General features: G+C 37.8%; 1 protein-coding gene across 2 annotated transcripts in view; it reads right to left on the bottom strand.

The window, feature by feature from the left end:
* ASZ1 (ankyrin repeat, SAM and basic leucine zipper domain containing 1) overlaps positions 1 to 19,419 on the bottom strand; it is a 41,882-nt gene that overhangs the window by 10,513 nt on the left and 11,950 nt on the right. For both annotated transcript variants that reach the window (XM_086610671.1, XM_086610672.1), the window contains exons 5-9: positions 9,963 to 10,074; positions 9,575 to 9,709; positions 7,003 to 7,115; positions 3,383 to 3,458; positions 2,959 to 3,015 (exon numbers count right to left, since the gene is read on the bottom strand). In XM_086610671.1, coding sequence (XP_086466797.1) covers positions 2,959 to 3,015; positions 3,383 to 3,458; positions 7,003 to 7,115; positions 9,575 to 9,709; positions 9,963 to 10,074 — 493 coding nt within the window. The remainder of the gene's footprint in view (positions 1 to 2,958; positions 3,016 to 3,382; positions 3,459 to 7,002; positions 7,116 to 9,574; positions 9,710 to 9,962; positions 10,075 to 19,419) is intronic.

Raw genomic sequence — 19,419 nt, 5'->3', positions numbered from 1 at the left:
TTACGGATAAGTAAGCTTCTAAGTTGGTGTTGGCTCAATTACTGAAGTGGCCATATGTTTAAGAATGTGCAAATGTTGTATGAGAACTTGCTTATATCTGTAAAACAGACTATGCACAGTCTAGATTTTGATTTTAGACACATCAACGCTAACAATATCTACTTTATTCTTTGCATAAATACATAAATACCAACCCCTGAAAACCCATGTCTCAAACTCATGCTCCAGTATCAACATCACTTTTCTGTCATCCTTTAGATGGAAACAAAAGAACAAGCAAACAATAGATTGCCTCAACACATGAAAGATGATATACTTCTCAGATAAGAGTTCATGCATAACTTCACTGATTTTAAATCCTTGCCATTTTGCCCAAGTGTCCACTATTTTTAATAACTTGACGATTTTCTGGCAAATATTAAATGCTTTTTTTGCGGGGAGGGAAGCAGAGGAAGGAGAGTCCTGGAACTGTGATATGGAAGCACACAGATCAGATAATTCTCTAATGATGAAGTTAAACTCCTGAGTTATATTTTGAATTTTGATGTGTCAACTTTTCATTATGCATTTGCAAATCCAGAACAGGATGCCAATTTCTCTTACTCTAAACTACTAAACGTGTGAGAAATGAGCTTTCTTAGCCCTAAACACATCCAGAAGTAGAATTATTTCTGTCACTATCTTGTGATACAAACGCTCAAAAAACACAGTCAAAAAAGATCCGACTGTTATGAGTAGCACAGAATCAGACAAAAACCTCCAAATGTTGAATAGACACGTCCCCGTATATTGAACAGACTTGTCTCAGTATGGAACAGTTTATAAGCTTAAGGAATGCAAGGATTTCAGCTTGAAAGAGTCATTGTTTAAGCTCTGTTGTAGAATACAGATAAAGATATTTACAGAGAAAATATCTTTCTGATATTGTTTGATGGAGGAAAGCGTATCATGTTAGTGACAGGTTTTCTTCCCAGTTCTCTGGATACAAAGCAGCTTGGTTCAGAAGTAGGCATCCATCAGAAGTCATCATTAATCTCTGTAGTAATAAGATCCAGGCTCTGTAAAAGCACTGGCTGTTAGTTGAAGATCTGCCATCACACTAAAAACTTTCAACTCTGGAGTTCGGAGGAAACAGATTAGATTTGTTCTATCAGCAGTGTGGAGAGAAACTGTTAGTAGAGCTCTAAAACTAGAATCAAGAATTTAGGATAACTTATGAAGTGCTAATAAGCCAAGAGTGTTACATCGTTTTTTAAATTCTCAAGTGAAGACTCACTAATTAATTTATCTCCATGCACAAAGCGCAGCTTATTTTCCAGGAACTGTTTTCTGCTGTTGCAGAGCTAAAAGGCAAAACAATTCTGTTCCTATAGATATGATCTTCCTAGGCAAGAGCAGCTGATTTATTTCAAAGACCTCTTTACAACCTGTTAGAACACTGCAACAGAAGTAACCAGTTTGTGTGAAATTATGCCTCTTTGGTGAAGGAATCATAGGCTTAGTCATTCACTGAAGTCCACAATTCTCTCCTCTCCCCTAACTGTCTCCTGGACAAAAACAAGTAATAATTGTAACATCAAAAGAGGCAATCCATATGAACATATACTAGTCAGATTTGCAGTTTAATGCAATCACAACCAAGACAGCAGCTCACACAGTGATGAGAAGAAAGCCACAAAAATCTCCTTTAAGAGTAAAATTCCTGTCAACAGGGGCTTTAGGATTCATACAAAGCCCACACCGGGATGCTGTCCAATAGGCATGATCCTGAGGCTTCAGAAAAGCAGTACATCAGAACATGCTGACATGCCTCATAATATTTAGCTCTAAGTGAACTCTTAAAAAAGCTCATATGTGCACCCTCTGAGAATACAGAATTACTTCTGAACTCTGTCAAAACAGACACTTTACTCAGTACAAGAAAACCTCACGCAAAACATCCTTGTGACATCAACTTCGAAGGAATATGAACATCTGTATGCAAACATTGGCTACAGCTGCTGCAACACATGCCTCCCTGGTACCACGAATGTTTTGGTACTGTCCGAGGGTGAAACAACACGGTATCCAAACCCGAAAGGCTGACACTGAGGACACGGCTAACATCAGTAGCAGCGAGCAGGCTTGAAGCAGCTATTTTAGTGAGGTGTCTTTGGCATCCCAGTCCAGGTACAGAGTGCTCAGAAGAATCCCGCAGCCTGAAGCTGCTTACGTTGTTCCAAGGAGACTTCTATGGATGGATTTTATTATGGCATCCTCCTCTAAGCACAGGAAGCCTTTCATTTCCCACAGCAGTAGTTCCAGCAAAGACTAAGGAAAAGCAACCACCTATCTCAACTGGAAACTGAAACCTTGTAATAATGCATCACTTACTCCTGGAATACAGCGAAATACAAACGTTCCCAGCTGCAGTAAACTGTAAGAAACCAAATCTTCTCCCTTTCCCTTTTTTTTTTTCGGTAAGGTTTTACAAACCTGTGTGGGATGAGATTCCACAACATAAGAGAGCTCTTGTTTTTCCAACAGAAATTACCACGTCACAAAGGAGGACCACATTTAAAGTAGATTTTTAGGATTATTTATGGCAAATCCTAGCACCAATTTCCTTTTGGGAAAACATACTTAAATACTGAAAAAGGAAGCAACTAAAATTTAAAATGGAACTATCTCCTTCTTACCCCAGCTCCCACATCACTGTAGCAAAGAAACACAGATCTAGGCAGAGAAGATGCAAGAATTCAACTCACAGAATTCAAAGCTGATCTCTGGGATTACATACTTTAGAAAACGTCTATCTAGATTCATATTAAAATTCAAGAAGTTGCAGAAGATTCTGAAAACAGATCTTAGGAAAAAAGAATTCTTACAAGGTTAGACATTTATAAAGAGAAGTTAAGACATTAAAAACATTTAATAACTAGGAGAAAATTAAATTAAATTCTGAAGTAGTAAACTGACCTGTATTAACTCATCTTTTTGCATGATCAGAAGTTGTCTTAAAGCTATATCTCTTTCCTGTATAAAACAAACGACTTTCTGTCATCAAAAAGAATTTTAGAAGAAAACACTGTTCTCACTTAATTTTTTTCACTTATGTTTTACTTCAGTTTTCAGAAACAATAACAGCTAAACAATACCGTTACTGAAGTAATGAAAGAGTTCTCTAGTTTAGAAACATCACACGTCGTGACTAATGCACACAATCAAAATTAAACAATCCAATCCAGTCCATTGCAGTTTAACTTGACACTTTATATATAAACTTCTGTTTAATAAATGTATTTGAATTAATATACTAATAGTGATAGAACTTTTTTGATGCTGTAGGTGCATTTTGCTTTCATGGATTACGTTACAGACAGCAGATAAACCACAAACTTACCTTCAATAACCCTATTATGTGTTCTAGACCAAGACCATGTAAAAACACTTCCATGTCATCAAAAGTTGAATAGGAACTGTAAATACAATTAATAAGACTCAAGATGAAACCAGTGGAAATTAAAATAAAAAAAGATATCCAGAACAAAATACTACAGAAAAGCTCCCCAGACAAAGCACTGTCAGACCTAAAGTTGTACACACCTACGACAGTAGTATCTTATAAGCATAACGGGGTACATTCTAATCTATCAAAATTTTCAGCTTTTCTGTCTAATGAGTTGAATTGAGTCTAAAGGGAATGATTTTCACAAATAAATATCATTTTAAGTAGTAAAATGTTCCAGCTGAACCTTAAAGTTGGGTCACAAAAGCCTGAAAAATTTGCAAGTGGGGTTAAGGAAGATAACTATGTATTCTTATCAGATAACATTCACATAAATTGGATTCAGCCCACAACTGTTACCCTTCCAGTTCCATTTAAACTGAAAAAGGTCATCAAGAGAACAGGAATGTCTATAATTAAAGACAGTGGAAATTAGTCTGGTAAGAAATTTGTTGTCAGAAGACTACTGCTCAGAAGGTAGGCTGAGGAAGTAGTATAACCCACTGTAGACTCACAGTTTAACACTTATAAACAAAGGTAAAACATCAATTTTGATTCCCCATCCTACCAAAAGATATAAAAATAAAGGGAAAAAAATATCTGAACAGTTTTCAACAATCAGATGAACAATGCAATGAACAGAATTAAACCAAAAACCAAATCATACGAAACACAGAAGGACTACTGCAATTGCTACAGCGAATCTTTTGCCAAAACCCCAAGTTAAGAGAGAGTTTCCTCCGTCTTAATGTAGGCCCTGAAATGAAGGTTTGCCCCCTTTTCACACTGAAGACTTAAAGAGCTCCTATTAAAATTTATTAAAAAACCCCAACAAACAAACTAAAAGGCAAACAAACCCCCGCAACCTCTCTGAAAATTGTTCTAGATACATAAGAAAATATTTCAGGTTTGCGAATTGAGAATCTTGGATTCCAGGACTTCTGGTATTTAAGTACACTTATCCCTTTACGAGGATAGACACTCCAAATCACATATGAAGGAGTTTACAATTTTAATAAAGTTAAAAGCCATCATCCCTACGACAAAGTTGTGTATAATTGTTATCCTCTGCCTGATTCCTCCTGGCTCAACACACAGACAGCAACAACCAGTCTGAAGTAAGCAATCCACATAAACATTGTACGTACAGCCAACGCCCCTCCACTGGTAAAAGGAGACAGTGTGTGAATGACCTGGACTGATGAAATCTTTTTATTTAAAGTGCCCAGTTTGCAAAGGTTTTGGGAGTCCCTGGGTAACTCAAGACCTTCCATTCTGTTAAAGGTGCAAGGGAAGGACATTTTTTCCCAGGATCAAAGAAATGGCTATTCGGCATCCAGACAATGACTTGAAAGCTCCTGAACCAGAAAAGGACCTAATTCAGGAGCTGAAGAAAGCAAATTCCTGATGGGTATGTGCATTTCCTTGCATAGTCCAGGGCTCTGGAGCCAGGACAATTGTCTGATTAGGATGGCAGACAGCAATGACTGAAGCTACACTCACTAAGGGTGACAACAGCAAGGATGACAAGTTACGCTCACTGATCCTGCACGGTGGGGCACAATTGACACCCAGTACCAGATGATGCACTAGGACAAACTGAGAGAACAGGGACTTGAGAAGACAACTAGTAAAGCCTGTGATGAAAATTATGCAGGCAAATGGCAGGAAGAAGATATCCAGCTCAAGGAACTATGATGGAGTTAACACAGGTATCAATCAGTGTACCTCTTGACTATCACTAGATAAAAAAACCCCAAAAACTCACTGGGGGAGGGTATGTGTGTATGTGGAAACGGATAAGCTACATTTGTCAGAACAGGCATTTAACAGCCAGATATCTTGTATACTCCAGGGGACTGTTTCCTGAAACCAAGAGTTCTACTAATTGCCAGGAATGCTCAAAGTTATGAAACATTAGAACTAGCTATTGTTAATGTAAAAATCCTTGAGCTTGACAGAAATGTCTGTTCCTACAAACAAATCAGTTGCTCATCCAACGCAGAGAAAACCAGTAGAGTTTAGGAAAAGACTTCTGAAACAATGTGAAATCCTGGAAGCCCAAGATCTGCCTACTACAGAATTACATTTGCATAGCTAGACATCTGGCTGCCACAAAGTATTTTAAATGGGCTTCAGGATTTCAGTGTCTTATTTGAAAAGGTTATTAAGATTATTAAGATTATGCAAACACTGGTAGAATGTCCCCTAGCCATCATCGGGTTTCAACAGTACTAAATCCATTTGGATAATTGCTGCATAGTGTTAGTTTATTTCCTTATACCATAAAAAGCCCGGGAAACTTCCTAAATAACCTAAACCTATTAAAAAAAAAAAAGATAGAGAGATCTGTTCTAACACTAAGGTCATTAAGTACAGACTCCATCCAGGAGTACCAGTCTTTGTGAAGAGTATTAGAAGACCAATCTATTTAAAAGAATGTCACCTTCATGGCAAGTATACAGGGACTCAAAAAATGATTCCCAAGGAACAGACAGATCCCATGGGAGATCTGATTCACAGAGGGGAAGATACGCCCAAAACTCAGGAATCTATGAGTAGTAAGATACAAGAACAAAGAGGACAGCATAGATAATTGATTTTACCATGCAAAGCCTTCACCCCGCTGCACCAAAAAGTACCTCTAGGATGACTGTGGTTGAAGCACCAGAGAATAAAAATCTGATTTACATATTCATTTAGCAACAGAACCTGGTGAGGCTTTGTCCAAACTGAGGTACTCTGTCTGAGACTACCTCGACGTGAACTGCCATCAGCCTAATGATACAAAACTAGAGCATTCCAAATTCAGCATGACCTGGTTGAGCAGGGACATAAAAAAATCAATGTGACCAACCAGAAGAGACATTGGGCACTGGAAGTTGTCTTCTCAAGATTATGCAGCTCAAGCTCAAGGAGGCAAGTGGATGGTTTGTTGGTGCCTTCTTAGTCAACATGTTCTGGGACAAAACCCTATCAGAGATGTTCAAAGTTGCTGAAAGAGCAGCTGATTTCAGCCATAGGAATCCTACAAGCTTCAGGGTCAGGGACATGCTACGCAAAAAGTTCTAGAACTTCACTGGTGTTCATACTTAATTTTGACTCTCATATATGCAGAAAAAAAAAGGCCATAACCTCTTCACTGAAAACAGGCATTCAGTGAAAGCATCAAAAATTAAACATCAAATGAAGATAACCACACAACAAACAGTATCCAACTGGGGAGCATACAACTTTAACAGAGCTGAAATGAACTGAAGTTGACATTAGACCTTGGCTTTACTATACTTTACACTAAGCCAGGAAAGAAAGATCTAGAGCATGTTCTTTGTTTATAACACAAAGGAACTTTGCAATCTTGAAATATTAACAGTACATTAATATACTTACTGTGGACTCTTGGTAGTGCTCCAAACAATACACAACATATATCAGTACAACTTAATCATTGATATGAACAAATATAATCTCTTAGGAATGTTTATTAGCCAAAATTACACTATGACTGTATTTACCCAGCTCTGTGGTCAGAGACAGCTGTCAGAAATCTGTAGATAGCCTCTTGCTTAATCGTTTCATGGTATCTCCCTTGCAAGTTATTTGCAGCCAAAGAGAGTAAACTATAAATCTGAGAGAGTCAAAAGTTAATTAATTATTATTCAAACTCGAAATGCATAAAGAAATACACAGGAGTAAGACTTTCAAAGAGTTCTATCATAAACTACTGCTTACAGGGAACATGAAATACCTGCCACTACCTCTTCTCTAAAGCATACAATTACAATGAGGAGTTAAGACTAAGCCTACAGAACTTACCAAGAGCATTTCTGAATTAACCAAACTCCAGCACAATGATGAACTGACAAACAAAACAGTAAATATAATGTAGTCTAAAAAAATTTGCATTTATCACTACAGAAGCAGCAATACACCAACATACTCATTTTTGTGGTTTGTAGACAAGAGTTCTACATACTCAAGGGAATAAGTTGTCTAAAGAGCATGAGGCATATGACTATTTCCATGTCTCAATTTCCAGTACACATACGGACCCAACATTTAGCAATTTACAACTGACAATCTACGTTAACTATATCTGACAGACAGGGATTCTTTCAACTGATTAAAGAAGCAAGCCTTCTGCCAGACATCACTATGCATCAGTGATGGATTCCAGAAACTGAATTGCCGCTGTGTGATTTTTGAGATAGTTACTAGAAAATCCAGCAAAACAAGTAGAACCTCAATAAACCTAAAGGAATGGTGAAACTACCTTCCTGAAATTCAGGTGACTAGCTAGTTTTGTATACATACACATATATACATATGTGTGGTGGGTTGATCCTAGCTGGCAAATAAGCCCTTAACCAGTCATTCACTCACTGTCCCCCAGCCCTATCGGGCTGGGGGAGAATCAGAAGGGTAAAAGTGAGAAAAAAATCATGGGTTGAGATACATACAGTTTAATAAGTGAAGGGAAAAAAACCTTGAAAACCTAAGTGATTCAAAGGCAATCGCTCACCACCTCCCACCAGCAGCCCAAGGCGCAGCTAGTCTCCAAGCACTGGCTCCTTCGGAAAAACTCCCCCCCCAATTTTATTGCTGAGCATGACATTATATGGTATGGAGTGTCCCTTGGGCTAGTTGGGGTCAGCTACCCTGGCTATGCCCCCTCCCAACCTCTTGCTCACTCCCAGTCTATTTGCTGGGGTGAGGGGCAGAGCAAAAAAACAGAGGCAGCCTTGATGCTGTACAAGGACCTCTCAGCAGTAGCTAAAATATTGGTGTATCATCAACACTGTTTTGGTCACAAACCTAAAACACAGCATCACACAGGCTGTTAGGAAGAAAAATAACTCATCCCAGCCAAAGCCAGTACAGTATGTAAGGAAAATATGACTCCTCCCAGATACAGTTTCCGCAGACATAATCTATATGACAGCCCCTTGGGTTTGTCAATAGCCTGAAGCTCATGACCCCCAAGCTGGAAGAAGCTCATGACCATTAAATACTGCAATACCATCTGCAAGACTTTGCAGTAACTGTGTGAAAGTTAGCGCTTCACAGGTCAAGAGGCAAGACCCACCTCTCAAGTGTGAGAAGCCTGAATTCCCTCCACGTCAGAGAAAGTCGTGTTATAAGATTATATGGCTGTAGCCTGCTGAACAAGTCATTTATCAAAGGCAGAAAGCATTTGTAGCCCCTTTCAGTAACCTGAGCTAACAGATCACTGAGCCTCAGACACTGATCTTGCTAGCCTACACTGACAGCTTGGTGCATAGTTTTCATTTTTGCTCCTGCCTAGCCCTGGAGTCTGGCAGGGAAAAGAAAAAAAAAAACAAAAATGAAAGAAAGAAAAGAAGCTGTAAAGTGAATTACAATTCGTTAAGAGTGAATTATAAATTTTTGAAGAGCCACTGCAAAAAGCCACATCATTGGTAAGAGCAACTCAAAAGCAAAATACACAGAAACTTGGTCTGATTGATCCACAATGCATCATCTGGTAACAGCAGTAAACGTACTTATTTTAGGAGAATACATGTTGTCTTCAACAGCTCACTCTTGACACTGATTAGTGGCTGCTCTTCCAATGATCTGATGACCATTTTACACTATTTTACACCTTCTTCCCTTCCAAGAATGGATTTTGAAGATGGCCAGTACCAACTCCCCCTCTTTCTAGCTTGAGCCTTTTCACTTCCAAATTCAATCAGAAACTATACACTGCAAATTAGTTTGATATGCTCATTCTCCCACACACTTTGGCAGACAGGGAAAAAAACAACAGTAAGTTTTTCTACTTCTCATATCGACATTACTAACATGAATAATCCCTTGTTCTGTATTCTAAATTTGAAGTCAAGGATTTGGCAGGGAGGATGGGGGGAAGATTTCCAAAACATTACTATATAGCGTTTAAAGCACTGTGAAAAGTCGGGATACGTAGTCTATATAGATGTAATAGCACAAGTATTCAACTAGCTGCTATAATTTAGTTATTAAAGTATCATTTCTACAGAAAACTATACAATTAACAAACAGATTTTTGAGACAATTCACATTTCAAAGAGAAATGAAATTAAATACCTCTGAATGTTTATTAATTTTTGCTAGCTCTGCTGCTGTTTTCTCATCCTTAGTCTGCAGATTTTTGTCAGCTCCCAGCTCAAGCAACTTAAGAATTACACTTTTATGTCCATGCTGTGCTGCCCATATTAATGCCTGCAAAGAACAACTTTGTTTTACCAAGTTTTTACAAATGGAGCAAAAAAGAACAGAGGTTCAATCAATAATGCAACTTCATAAATTCTTACATGGCAGAATCTGGAGATAAAGACAATTAATGCAAAAAAATCTCAAAGCAGAATATACCAATGAGTATTTCTGATAAAGTTGTACTTAGACACAAGTTTGTGGGTTCCTGCTTTTTAAAATTTTTATTATTAATTACAACACACAGAAGTAAATCACTTACCGAATATCCATTTTCATCTTGGGCATTTATGTGTGATCCATGAGCGACAAGGACAGCAACAACCTGAGGATAGCCTCCTCTAGCTGCATACATCAATGGAGTCATTTGTCTCCTGAAATAAAAGGGGACAGGTGAAAAAAATTATTTCAAGATATCAAAATGCAACTGCATTATTAAGTAGAGCACCTCAATTCTGTAAAGAATCTCTGTTCTGTATAAGAACTATGCAGAGGATGAAAGCCCAAGACACCACATTCACACTTCAGCACGAGGGTCAATTTAACAGAACGTACAGATTCAGCAACTCATTTATGTCCAGTTAGCAATTTTTAAATGTTTAAAGAGTTCACATTTATTTTCTGATTGAAATGAAGTCAAGAAGTCAATTGTTGTCCTCCACAAGAAGGAGGAAACTAAACAAGTCTCTTCCAGGAGTTTAGAATATAGATCTATTGTACTTCTGAGAGAAAAAGTTAAAAAAAAAGTAAAAAAAAAATCAATGTTTTATCACCTCCAAATTCAAGTAGTGCATTAACACACAAATAACCTTAACATGTCTCAGCTATGAAACATGGTGGCTTGGTGACAAAGCCATTTCTGTGTTGGTTCTGAACTACACAAAACCAGTTTTTAACAACCATCCCTCCTGCTGCTACCACAGACCCAGCGGCAGGCCTCTCATTTAGCACACAGACCAGCTTAATGAGAAGGGAGTGGGCATAACTGCAGATCACAGTTTTCACCCTACTAAAAGCAGAGAATATTACCGAATCACCCATCTTTTTTCCCTCAATTAAAAAAAAGCGTGGCAGTGACTTTCATTTTTTACTTCAAAAATTATTTTAAAAAGACACAGCTTAGGTGATGAATTCTACATATAGTTTAATTTAAATCCAAAGTTCTGAAAAGAAATACGCAGTTTTGTGGAGGGCAAGTTGTAAATCACAACCGAACATTTAAGACAAAGAACGTTATGAGCAACAACGACATACATACTTGAAAAACCCTCTCTGGTAAAAACAGTGTAAGTAAAAGGATCACAGGTCACACAACTCTTGCTGGTAAGCACAGGTGCAGTGCCATAGTGCAGGATGCACACATATTATCAACATTCAGACTCCCCCCACAACCAGAGTATGCCTGAGAGGAGTTTTCAGAGAATTACATATAAATACCATACTGAAAATATTAACTTTTCAAGCACTAAAACTAAATGCACATCAAAATATTTTTGTCCTTTATCCTATTTTTGTCTTCTGTTCCCAGAAGCGTATGTGTTGACACTTTCTCTGCTACATATATTACTATTTCTTACAATTGCTGGATAAGTGATAGAGACACCACTTTTCCCATTATTCTGTTTCTTTTTAATATCCCAAAATCATGACAACAGTCTATTGATCCTGTGCTTCTGTTGAGATGCTTATAAGATGAAGCCATTGTGAATTGCTCTGAATATTTTGAAAGAAAAAAAATAATGCTCAAAAGCTTCTGTTAGAAAAGTATCTTTCCAGATGCCCGACACTTTTTGTTTGGCAGAGTAAGATTGTAGAATTAAAAAAAATGCAGTATTGGAAGACAAAAATGTGGAGTTCCTGGTTGCTATAAAGTAATCAGATTTAAGCTAAAATATTTTACTAGTGATGTTCAATTAAAATTCATTGTATCTTAAAATGCAGTATTTTTTCCTGAAAAGCTATCACGTATTGCTTTTAATGTACAGCTCTGTGTCAAAAATCTGCTGTCAAAAGATTATTCTGCCTTATTAGGGTACGCTTGAGGGGAGGATCGTTCTTTCCAATACCGTTTCTTAATAATAAATTCAATATCGACCACTAGAGGGACCCCGAAACGCATACGTATAGTGAAGCCGCTGTCTTAAAATCCAGACTTTCTGCCTCCTTCCAGAGTATTGCTAGAACCAAGGCTTTGCTTATCTCTCCTTGTTATTACTCACTCACAAAAGGACAATGTTTTGTCTGACCTATACGCAGCTAAAAGTGCACTGAAAAAAACCCAGTCATATTACAAATTTGAAAGAGCGTCATGATAGGGGTAAAAGGGTCAATTACTTGGAGATAGGCAAAATGAAAGGTAACCAGACCTTCGAGACATATCGTCATCAAGAGAAAGGAACTTGTTAATGAAATGAAAAGACCTGCATCAGTCTATAACTAATTCAATTTAGTTCATCAACACTGCAAAAGCAGAAGTTCTGACTGAATATAAAGACACATTTTTACCATGGGGCATGGTCAATCAGTGGAACTAGTAGCTCAGAGAAACTTTGTAGCCTCCATCTTTGGCTGGTTTCAAGACCAGATGGTAGCCTAGCCCAATGTCATAGTGGAGGTGGCTTTAAGGAAGAAATTGGACTAGAGACCTCCTGAGGTCTCTTCTGACCTGAATCACCCTGTGATCCTATGAAGATTACTATAAAAATAGAGAAAAAGACTCTACAATCTGTCTCTGTAACTTACCAGCTAACTGATGAGATAGATAGTGAGATATACATAGCTATATATAGACGTATACAGATACGTATGGACAGCTTAACTTTAAAGAATGAACAGAAGTTGACTACAACCTAATAATTTGTAGCACAACAGAAATCAAACTTGCTTGCCCAGTGTGAACACTTACTCCCACACTTATTTCTGTTCAGTGGCAGGGAGCCTTTGACAGACTTTCCATGCTATCACCTTTGAAGTATTTACACTTGACTGCAAAAACAGTCCACTCGTGCCTGTTTTCATTTTCATTTCTTCTGCTCTCAATTTTTTTTTTATTCTTTTTGGAATTTGCACAGTGCTACTACCTCATTTTCTGCTTTTTTCAAAGGAAAAATACTGAACAAAAGTTCAGAGGCTACAGAGCAGTCTTTTCTCCAAGCACATTATGCAGTGGTTACAGCTGTACAGTACTGCAGACACGGTATCTGAAATCAAGGCAACAATTCAGTGACATTAGAGCCACTGAAAATGTTTCTAAGTAAAAACCAACAAACATGACATTTAAAAGGTCCACCAACATGAATATGCAATTAGTACTTCAAGCATTCCATTTTAATGCTCGAGTTTTAATTTCAAAGGCTACAAGCCGTTTCAGGATAGAAAAATATATAGTGCTGCACAAATTTACAAATTTACATTTATGCACCACTACGTATGAGGGGGAACCGGTTAATGCCTTGGACACATGCTGCATAGCCACCATCTCAGAAAGCAAGGTCCACTTGCACGTATGTCCACAAGAGGGAGACCAGAGCATTAGGAAAAAAATATTGTTTTCCTAACCCTGGAAAGAACTCTGGATTCTTTAACATGTCAAATCCACTGTTTCTTGTTGAAGTTGAAAAGAAATTCAATGTATTGGTAAATCTTACTGCAATCTAAAAATGCACATAGCAGTCATAACCATCCAGATAAAAGATCTGAAGAATCCTTTCATCATGTTGAAGAACCATGCAGACATTCGCATTTCAGCAATCTGGCTTGCAGATGACCTTTTTGTCCAAACACCCATGAAGTTCTTTTGTACAGCACAATTTTCCACATGACATTTGCCCATATTGACCATGACGCTCAAATGATAGTCAATAAATAAACGGAAATCTTAAAAGGCATAGACGCAATTTATTAATTAAGCATGATGTCTGTTCCAACTATGTTTGCTTCCAGCTATGCAGTACCTAAATAAAAAGCAAGGAATTCTTCACTGGTCTCATGCAAATAAAGAGGTGGGGTTTTTTGTTTGTTTGTTTTTATCCTTAGGTTTCCCTGCTATTATGTTAAGGCTGGAAAAAAACATAAAATCAAAAAGGTTTTAGGTTTTCAGGGCCATCCAAAACTTTGTATGTGACATCTACACAAAGATACAAGAGGTTCTCATAGGCTCAGTTCATCTTCATCCTGACAAAAAAAAAGGGACAAAACATAATCACAAGACAGCAAGCAGAGTGGAACAGCCCTAAAAGCTATCACTTGGAGCCCCCTACCTGCATAATGGCGCGCCACGATAAAACCAGGTGACACCATGATAGCTAGCTGTCTCACTGAAAGATGGCCTGAGTGCCTGTCTGTTACTACTAAGCTGAATCTGTGGTGCAGAATTCACCACACCTGACAAACACAGATTCGTAAGTTTGGGATCGCACTCTCAAGCAAGACAAAGTTCATCTTCCTGCAAAATTTCAGAAGAGGGAGGAAAAGAAGAGAAGATGTCTTCCATGTAGACACAGGTTTCCTTCCATTGGGGAGGTATGTATGGAAAATTCAGTATTTCAGGTTGGTGATCTTGAGAAGTATAGGCTCTGTGTGAAGTCTCCTCACTGGATATATCTTTATTAACTGACCAGTGTGTCACTAACATTAGAAAAAAATATGGCAGGTAGAAAACAATTTAACCTGATGAGTTGAGTCTCGATCTTTTCTTACTGAGATCCCAGAGCAAGGAAACGATGCTACCAAACACTAATATTTTAGTCTATTGATCCACAAACTGAATGCTACTTCAGATAACCAGGAAGCATCTTCAGAAGTTTATGGAGCCAGTTTCACCACTCAAGTGCTGTACATTAAGCTTGGAACTGACAAACACAGCAGTAACTGTGTCCACAGCAACAGAAGGAAAGCTATTTGCCCGTTTCATGGCTTACTGGAGTTTTAAGTGATGAAGTGGGAAACCTTCTACAACAAGTAGTATTGGAAGAACATACTTTAGTGTACTGCGAGCTCCAAGGTACTTTCTCTAGGCATTATCTGCTGAAGCAAGGTAGGAGAGTCCTCCAGCTTCTCGAAGCAGGAGTTTCTAGGAGAATGGAACATATAGCTCTACCAAGAGGGTTGTGCTGGAAAAGGCAACAGCTTAATTTCAGGTTCCCTGGTTTTAGGCTTCCTTTCAGATTGCCAGTTCTTGTACCTTTCTGTTTCTGAACTCTGTTCAGATGATTGCTTTAAAATTAAGAAGAGGTATCTGCGTAAGTTATACAGCACACACTGGTGGGAAGGTAGACAGCTACAAAGTTATCTTCCTAGGACTAGGAAAATACAAAGAATATAATTATAAAAGAGATTAGCATAAAAATTAACAATGAGGATGGCAGAACTCTATGCTATGACATTCTCAATTATCCTGCCCTGTCCTCCTACATCCTTACTCTATCACGTTCTTACAAGCAAGCTGGTTTAGCTAAAAACATGCATACTTTGACGTGAAGTAGAACAACAAATCAGTTATCCACATAGTCAGAAACTTCTCAGATGGTTTTCAACTTTATTTCCGAAGTGGGAGTAAAGTCTGCAGCCAAGAAATTCGGCACATACATGTGAAATCTACTCCACTTTTCTAATGAAAGGGTAATTCTTTGTCATGTAAAAAACCCAAACCAATTATATACAAATAACCCACGATCAGGGTAAGCTAGTCGCAATGACAGGAAGTTTAATATACCTATAATAGAATGTTGCTGATATAATGCTAATGGATTTCTGTGCAGGTTTTGTTTCTGTTTTACACAAAGGCTGCTCAGGTGACATTCCAAGACACCACAGTACATTGTCAGAACATCTGTTAAAAATAGCATCTAACGCTGCTACTGGTATTTTACACCTCTGCCCAGAAACTGTGATCAACAGTTGTAAGCCTGTTGGTGTTACTATACAGTCAATAGCAGCTGAGAAAAGTACACCCATTTATTTTGGTAGGGGGAAAGGAGTCTAGACTCGAAAAATCTGATGAACAAGACTCAACACTTATGTTCAAAAGCTACTCTTCCAAACACACAGAACTTGCACATTTATCGTGTTTTTGACTTCACCCTAACTAGGATAAAAGGAGGGAAGAGATGTATGGGCATAGCCCAGATGAACACAATACTATGGTAAATGTAATTTTGCATCTGTTTTTTTTTTATATTTAGTGCCTCTGCCCTGATGTTTGACCAAAACAATAAAATAAGTCTTTTCATCCTGAGTTTATAGTGCTAGAACAAAAAAACTCTCTAAAAGGCATGAAAACAGAGCGTAACATCACAAAGTATTTTTTCCTCTTGACTCAATCAGTACTAAATTCCCTGATTTTCCTGCCCCAGTCATAAAACACACTGTAGTGCTTAATTTTTCCCAGGCGGTTTACCTTTACTGAAATGTACTGCTTGTCATTTGGCATGGTTAACTACCACACAATGATAATGTCAAGGTCTTTGAAATTATTATGTGGCAGTGCAGACTTACTATCTTATCAGTGGCAATAAATATCTTGCTAAAATTGAGGTGTTACACAATTGCTTTATTCTGACTATGTAACCTGAAGAGAGACCTACCTTGGGAACTGAGGAATACTGCAATGAAAATGTTCCCCCTTCCATTATCACCTTCTCAAGAGGGCAAAATAGACAAAAACTTTCATCATGAAACCTTATTTGATACTCATCTAAACTGCTCTGAACATATGCAGAAGTGAACATACATAGGCAACTTAGTATCAGACTTCAGCAGTGATTGTATTTTCATATATATGCATTCATGTAGATGACAGTGTGCTTCAAGCTCAACTTTTAATTTGTACAATTACAAGACAAAGGTATAATTCTTGTAATAGTCACCCTAAAAAGAGAAAAAAAAATAAATCAAAGACTCTCTGAAGACTTTTCTTTAAACATACATAAAATCCGTAATCTTTTTAGAGCAGAAACTCTGAAGACAGGCTTGGTCATTGACTGAGACTCAATTGTGCAAGAAACGCTAAGAGTGGGAGAAACAAAGCCACACAAACAAAATCAAACCTCCACATAACCCATACAGAACAAGAGACAAAGAGCTTATGTCAAAATAAAGGAGGTTTCAGTCATTCACCTATTCATATCTTCTTCTAACAAAGGGCTATTAAGCATGAAAAATCAACTCAAAACACTCTCCTTACCAGCAAAGCCATTAGGTTTCTTCTACTTTACTTTATGTAAACAAGAACTTGGAGGATGTCATCACTAAAATCCATATTTACTAAACAACCTATGACATGTAATCCTAGCAGCAATAATCTAGTTATCAGTTGGTCACGTCTTTTCCTTCTGCCTAAAACGAAATCACAGCTTAACATTAACAAAACCAGTGTACCTTTAAAAAAGCACCGCAGGTTAAAAGAGGTTTTTTAAAAAAAGACTGCTTGAATATTTCCAGGTCTTACAAAAGGATGAAGCATATAATCTACATTTCAGAGCAAGAGGGAGGTGAATGGTACAAGATAAGCAGAACAAAGTTCTCGAGGTAGCATTCTCTTAAATGAAGCACTCAGGCTATAGTAGCTCTACAAAGACCATACAGAGCAGGTCTTACAATGTCTTCTTGTTTCACCTAGCCATTACCTTACTTCTTGTTCATCTTTCAGAACTCTTCTGTCAGCACTTATGCTTTGATACGCTACATTCTCATCAACAAAACTCTTTTTACAGTCATCAGTATTCAGTTCCCAATTTTGATGTAGCAAAAATATCAGAAGTTACTCTACTGAATACTTGTTCCTCAGTACTTCATGCTATTGCAAAGAAACCATCTACCTACCCACTCCCAAACCCATCTTCTTTCTTAGAATGCACTTCAAAAATCAGTTTATTTCTCACTAGTCCTTCCCAGCTTCACGTACCCTTCATGAATTAGACAAAAAAGAATTGCAAGTTTCTGTGTATCACCTCCAGATGACATGAAATCAAAAAAGCCTAGTGAGTGCCCTGACAGTGCAACAGAGAAAAGATAATAACCAAACTCTACTTTGCATGAAAGTTAAATATTCTGCTTTGCATTCATATGCATTCCATTCTGGTTCCCAAGTGCTGAGACAGTCAAATAAACTGATCACACCGGAAGTACTCCAACAACAATCTCAAGTCACTGACAGTTCCGATGCCCTCCTACAGAACATCCTGCTTGCTCTAATGAAATGAGTGAAGTCGGACTGCAGAGCCACACAGAGGGTCTGTTTTGATCCCTTATCTTCACAGAAGTTGGTTTGATACGTGTCATCCCCCGGTTTCAGAACACAGTGAAGAGGGCCTTCAGAAGCAGCAGCTGCTGCCCGAGCAGTTCTAATGATGGAGTGGTATGCACAGATATCAAATACTGTAAAGGAATAATGGCAGCACAAAGATTTTTGAAATATCCAGACCTTGTCATCTAACTTCTACTTTTGTTTGGTACAAATATGACATTTCTGATTGTCACTTAATTTATCTTTTCATTTGAGAAAGACTACTACTGCAAAAGTGAAAAAAGTACTACTGCATACTGTATCTGATGTATGCAAGCATAACTCCTATTTAGCACAAGGTCTCAGGAAACAAACAGATAGCAAATAAATATTTGTATATAAAGACCAACTGTGCATAACATACTCTAAGTTTATAAATGAAGTTTTGCCCTTAAAATTCCCATCTCTTGTGTCAGAATTCAAACTTTTTTTTTTTTTCCCAAAGTTTAGCCAAAGGCCTTTCCAAATGTAAACCTGCAGCTTTGCACTCTGCCTTGCGTTTCCAAACACTGAGGACAAAGTTTAATAATGCACATACTTCCTCCATTTTCAAAGCAGGATGTTCATCCTAACACCCAGGTATTTGACAGCAAAAACATGTAATTATTTCAGAGTTCGTAGCTTTCTCTTCTTTCACGAAGAATTTTTAGCCTCTCTGATAACAAATGGCATTTAAATTTGGTACCAGCACAACTATGTTTCCTCCTTGTCTATCAGTACTATGCTCACAGTGAGGTTCAGGGCCCAGGGTAATTGAACTCTACTAATGATAGTGAACAGGCCTCCAATTCTGTTCTTTTTAGAGGGCTACACAGTCCACCTATCTCAGGTAATGTGGTAAGAGAGTTGTGGTATAAAAAATGTCCCTGCCCATGGCTGGGGGGTTGGAACTAGATGATCTTTGAGGTCTGTTCCAACCCTAACCGTTCTATGATTCTATGATTCTAATTTCAGTTAGTTGAAAAACAAGCGGTTTCAATTTGACCCAAACGGCATCTTTTCTTTCCAGCAGAAGGACAGTTTATCCTGGGTCAGACCAGAATTTCTTTGGTTTTGATGCAAAATGCAACATTGCATCAGACTATGCAACTACAGACATCTCACAATGCACTATTTCAGACTGCTGAGACACAAAGTGCTAATTAAAGAAATAATGTGCTTTTAAAAACAACTAACATTTTAAAACTCCTTTCAGTCTGGATTATTCCAGACTGCACTGGAATAAATTTATTTTATCTACAGAGAAGTTTTCTTTTTTCCATAGGAGGCTGTCTGTGAAAGGAATACAGCTAGATGCCCACAAAAAGTTCAAAAGGAGAATATGAATTTCAATAAAGAATTAACTGCTTTAACTTACATCCTTACACAGAAGAGGCAATATGATTTGGGAAAGGCACAGGATATATGTCTTGCCCTTATATTGCAGTCAACTGAA

The sequence above is a fragment of the Tauraco erythrolophus genome, chromosome 4, assembly GCF_009769465.1.
Source record: "Tauraco erythrolophus isolate bTauEry1 chromosome 4, bTauEry1.pri, whole genome shotgun sequence".
NCBI lineage: Eukaryota > Metazoa > Chordata > Aves > Musophagiformes > Musophagidae > Tauraco > Tauraco erythrolophus.
The sequence above is the reverse complement of the archived record's forward strand: the minus strand, read 5'-3'. Positions and strand labels throughout refer to the sequence as shown.